This window comes from Heloderma suspectum, chromosome 13 (genome assembly GCF_057233095.1).
Source record: "Heloderma suspectum isolate Gila_16-S chromosome 13, 16-S_ref, whole genome shotgun sequence".
NCBI lineage: Eukaryota > Metazoa > Chordata > Lepidosauria > Squamata > Helodermatidae > Heloderma > Heloderma suspectum.
The window spans coordinates 16,969,976-16,975,196 of NC_139470.1; the positions used below are offsets into that span (position 1 = coordinate 16,969,976).

General features: G+C 51.6%; 1 protein-coding gene across 1 annotated transcript; it reads left to right on the forward strand.

The window, feature by feature from the left end:
* Window positions 1-1,222: 1,222 nt before the first annotated feature.
* CLDN5 (claudin 5) lies at window positions 1,223-4,970 on the forward strand. Its single transcript, XM_084820440.1, has one exon. It carries the CDS (start codon window positions 1,602-1,604, stop codon window positions 2,259-2,261), a length of 660 nt encoding a protein of 219 aa, XP_084676566.1. The 5' UTR covers window positions 1,223-1,601; the 3' UTR covers window positions 2,262-4,970.
* Window positions 4,971-5,221: the final 251 nt, after the last annotated feature.

Here is a 5,221-nt window from a genome sequence, read left to right on the forward strand (position 1 = left end):
ACCAACCTTCCCCCCCTTCCACACTGCCTTGCAGGCAGCACGGACGGCCCCATGCTCCACGCTTGGAAGAGGAGCGTGGAGTGGCCAGAACAGGGTGTTCCAGGGGGCGTTCTGGGGCAGAGAAGGTAGAAATGCCGATACGACACATCCTATGTGTCGTCCAGCAGCCTTCTCCCCCGCTCTGCCTTCCTGCAGCTAGATAGCCAAAATTGGCTGTCTAGCTGCAAATGCAGGGCAGAAGAAGCACGGAGGGAACGATCCCCTCTGTGCTTCCCCTGCCCTGCATTGGATAGGTGGTTACCTCTGAGTTCGGAGGCGGCTGCCTATTCCCACAGGACTGCGCCCTTATTCTTGCAAAAGCTTTCGTGGACTAGAATCCACTTCACCGGGTGCAAGATGTGTTGACCTCAAATTGGTAGGCCTTTATACACATGCGGGGGAGATGTAAACCATGTTGATTGTTTAAAGGCGCAATCCTATGCATGTTTAAAGAGAAAAAAGTCATAGAATCATAGAATAGTAGGGTTGGGAGGGGCCTATAAGACCATCGAGTCCAACCCCCTGCTCCATCCAAGTCAGAGCATCCCTGACAGGTGGCTGCCCAGCCTCGTCTTGAACGCCTCCAGTGTGGGAGAGCCCCCCACCTCCCTAGGCCATGGGCTCCTACCTCTCCCAGCATTCCCCAGCCGGCAGTATAGGACTGCACCATAAATTGCCTTGCACAGCTCTCTCACTCTCTCTGAGAGGTCATCGGGTGCCCTTCCCATGTCCACCGGCCAGGACCAGACCTGGAAAGGGAAGTGAGTGTCCACATCTCTTACTGCCTGTCTGCCTGACACACGCTGCACACGATGATGCAAGGGTTACTCTTACCCTCCTTCCGCCCCCATCAAATCTCGGAAGTACCACCCACATACACACACACACCCTCCCTCCCTCCCTCCCTCCCTCTCTGCCCATCAGGAGGACCCCCGTGGCGCCCGGAGTTTGCTCATCCCCATCATCCGCCCCGTCTAACGGTGACTCACTCGCACGCTTCTTTGGCTTCATCCTTTCCTTTTCTTCGACGACTGCCTGGCCACCGCCTCATTGGCCGCCACGAGGCCGTCCCTCTTTTCCCATTGGCTGTCCGGAGAGACGGAGGGAGGGAAGACGGGGAGGGGAATCCCCCACCCCTCCCTCCTGTTGGACCGCTTGGCATCAGCCTCGCCTGGACGCTTGCCGCGGCTCTGTATAAAAGAAGCCCCCGCCGGACACCTGCCCAGAAGCGAGAGAAGCCGAGGGCATCGCCGCAGAGCCGAGGCAGAGAAGGAAGAGCCAGACGAGAGAGAGAGAGAGAGAGAGAAGAAAGGAAAAGAAGGGAAGAGAAAAAGAAGGGAAAGGAGAGAGAAAAAGAAGGGAAGAGAAAAAGGAAAGGAGAGAAGCAGGAGGAAAGGAGAGAAAGAAGAGGAAAAGGAAAGGAGAGAACCAGAAGGAAAGGAGAGAAAGAAGAGGAAAAGGAAAGGAGAGAAGCCGGAGGAAAGGAGAGAAAGAAGAGGAAAGGGCAAGGCGAGAAGCCGGAGGAGCGGCGGCGCCGGCGCGCGGCGCGGCGCGGAGACGGCATGGCCTCGGCGGCGGCGCAGCTGCTGGGCCTGGCGCTGAGCGTGGTGGGCTGGGCCGGCGCGATCCTGGTGGCCGGGCTGCCCATGTGGCGCGTGACGGCCTTCGTGGACGCGAACATCGTGGTGGCGCAGAGCACGTGGGAGGGCCTGTGGATGTCGTGCGTGGTGCAGAGCACGGGCCAGATGCAGTGCAAGGTGTACGACTCGGTGCTGGCGCTCAGCGCCGAGCTGCAGGCGGGCCGGACGCTGATGGTGATGGGCGCGCTGCTGGGGCTGGCGGCGCTGCTGGTGACGGTGGCGGGCGCGCAGTGCACCACCTGCCTGCGCGGCGGGCGCCTCAAGGACTGGGTCGCGGCGGCCGGCGGCGCGCTCTTCGCCGCCTGCGGCCTGCTGGTGCTCGTCCCGCCCTCCTGGTTCGCGCACCTCATCATCGGCGACTTCTACGACCCCGGCGTGCCCAAGTCGCAGAAGCGCGAGATGGGCGCCGCCCTCTACCTCGGCTGGGCCGCCGCCGCCCTGCTGCTGCTGGGCGGCGCGCTCATCTGCGGCTCCAGCGCGCGCCGCGGCGAGCTCTCCGCCTTCCCCGTCAAGTACGCGGCCCCCCGGCGGCCCGCCGCCGCCCCCGCCAGCGGGGACTACGACAAGAAGAACTACGTCTGAGGCTCGGCGGCGAGCGAGCGGCGCGCGCCCCGCGGGGGACGGGGAGGGCGCGCGAGCCCCAGCTTTGGCGAGGGGCGGAGGGCGCGTCCCCTGGCGCCCGAGCGGGCGGGGGGCCGGTTTGGACGGCGCTCGGCGCCCCCCCCCTCCTCCTGCTAACAGCGTTTCTGCCTTTAAGACACTCTTCGAAAAAGAAAAACTATCCAGGAATTCTTCATTGGCTTTTAGGACTCGTAATTAAGATCGTTGTCCGGATTCCGCGTTGTACTAGTCCTCATGGAAACGTGCTGAGTGGCTTCTGAACTGGACGCATGGGGGGGGGGGGATTGCTCCCGCGCCTCTGCTTTGTTTAAATTACGTGCGAGTTGAGAGTTTGCGCTCTAAATTGTATACAGAACAGATGGCAAGGGGCTCTTAATTGTGATTAGTTTTTTGGATCCCGCGTTGTGCTAGTCCTTACGAAAAGATTCGTCGGGTGGCTTCTGAACTTGGAAGCACGGTGGGGATTTCACACATACGCATGCCTCTGTTTCTTTTAAATTATACGTGAATTGAGAGTTTGGACTCTTAAAGTTTAAAAGAAAAAACGGATGGCAATGGACTCTTAATTATGATTATTTTTCGGATTCCGCATTGTAGTAGTCCTCATGAAATGATTAGTTGTGTAGCTTCTGAACTGGCAGCATGGGGGGATTGTGTGCGCACCCACACACATACACCCCTCTACTTTTATATGTAAATTAAGAGTTTGTACTCTAAATTAAAAAAACACACACACAGGTGGCAATGGATGGGCAGTTTATCTTTGGCAAGAATAGCCATCTTTATTCTGGATTTATCCAATTTTGGTCTAATTTAAGCCCCATTCATTTCAATGGGTCTGCTGTACATAACACTGGATACAACTCACTGATTGTAAAGATAACCGTCACCTTTTTTTTTTTCTTTGCTTGTAATGTTCTGAATGATCAAGGGGATTTGTTGGGTATGAAAAATTTAGCAATAATGTTAAGATGTTAAACAGTTGTTTTCAAATGGTGAGCTTCATTTGATCGGGAAGAAACGCAGATGAGACCTTTTTAAGCAAATTCTTTTATAGCTCTTCTCGGATCACATGCTTGGGAGTAAACTGGAGTATTACTGCGATTCCAAGTTGCTTTACATTGGACCAGCTTTTGAAGTCAATGGGATTATGTCAGGGTTAGAGTAAGTGGGCTCGTGGATCATAGCCACTCTGTGGTCAAACTGCAGGGCACTTGCTGGGTAAGGTTTCCCTCCTATAAACTCACCTTAAATGTGTTTCGTTAAGTGTATGATGTAACTGTTAATATTCAGTTGTGGAATAGAAGCAATGACCTGGCTTTTTTTTTTTTTAATAACCATTTCAGTATTGATTTAACTTCTTGCCTCCAAATAAAATCCATCCCAGTTCCAAAAACTGGTTGAGCAATCAATTGGTCAAAGTTTTCATTCCAGATCAAACTGTTGCCCCAGCCCTCTTAATTTACGACGTCTTTCCTTTTCCATAAGCCTTGTTTATGTCAATGCGATTGGCACGGGAGACCACACTGGTACTGGGTTTTACAACGTCTCATACCATTAGTTAATCCTCTAGTTCTGAGCAGTATTTTCAAATCAAAGATCTTTGTATATTTTATATATCTGTATATTTATAATATATATATATATGCTATGACTGCGTGTCTTCTTTTTTTAAATGATGAGATTTGAGTAAAGAAAACTGTTTGCTCAGGTAGCAAAAAGTTTACCAATGTTTAAGCCTGAATTTGTTTGCTTTTTAAGCTTCCCTGCTGCTTTGGGAATCGGCTTTTGCAACAGAGCCTTGCTGTGCTGTCTCTAACTCTGTAAAAAAAAAGAAAGGGGGGATGTTGGAGACTAACACATTTATTAGAGCATACTAGTTCTTTTGGGGTAGACTCGGTTGGGAGGAAAGGAACAGATGCCTTTCTGCAGCCTTTTTTGTGGCTGCCCTTGGACTGTTTTGAAATTTAGCCCAATTTCCGTAGCCTCCGTTTGTTTCCATTCTGGATCCTGAGTATTTGTTTAGCTTCAAAAGCCCAAACGGTTGCTTGGCGGTGCAAGGCGATTAGCGCCAATTCAGCAAGGGCGGGGTGGTGTGGACTCCAGCCCACTGCTCAAGATTTTAGTAGCTGACTTCCACCATCTGGCTCGTTTTAGGACACAAATGGGTATCTCTTTTGTTCACGTGCTTTTGTTTGTGCACCGCTCCCTCTTCCGTTTTGTGCCAGAGGACAGAAATCCATAAGAAGGCAGATTTCTGTAGCAAAAAGTACAAATCCCAGAAGGAAGCTATGTTTAAACATCCCAATCTTGACTGTGTGTTTGGTGGAAGTAAATCTCAGATCTGAGCCAGCCTTTCCTCTGAGTCAAGAGACTTTAAAATGTCTGCAGCAGCAAACAGAACAAAAGCAAACCCCCAAAGTGTTGTAGCGGCAGGGCAGGACCTCATGATAACACCAATCAGTTCTTCAATGGATTTAAACCGGGGGTGTAGAATCCCACAAAACTTTCAGCAAGCAGCCTGAAGCAAAGACCAAGATAGCACTCTCTACCGTTTGATTGTTCTTTTAATTTCTTAATAGCCCATCTGGCCGGTCACCCAGCCACTCTGGGCGATGTACAATAATAAAAACAGTTCTAAAACAATGAAATTACACATTAAAACATCATTTTCTAAAATTTCCCTTGTTGCTGTTCAGTCGTGTCCGACTCTTCGTGATGGACCATAGCACGCCAGGCCTTTTGACCACCTCCAGCTTACCTTGATTCATTGGTCTTACATTCCAGGTTCCTAAACAATATTGTTCTTTACAGCATCGGACTTTCTTTTCACCACCAGACACATCCACAGCTGAGTGTTCTTTTGGCTTTGGCCCAGCCGCTTCACTCTTTCTGGCACTACTTGGAAATACCCTCTGCTC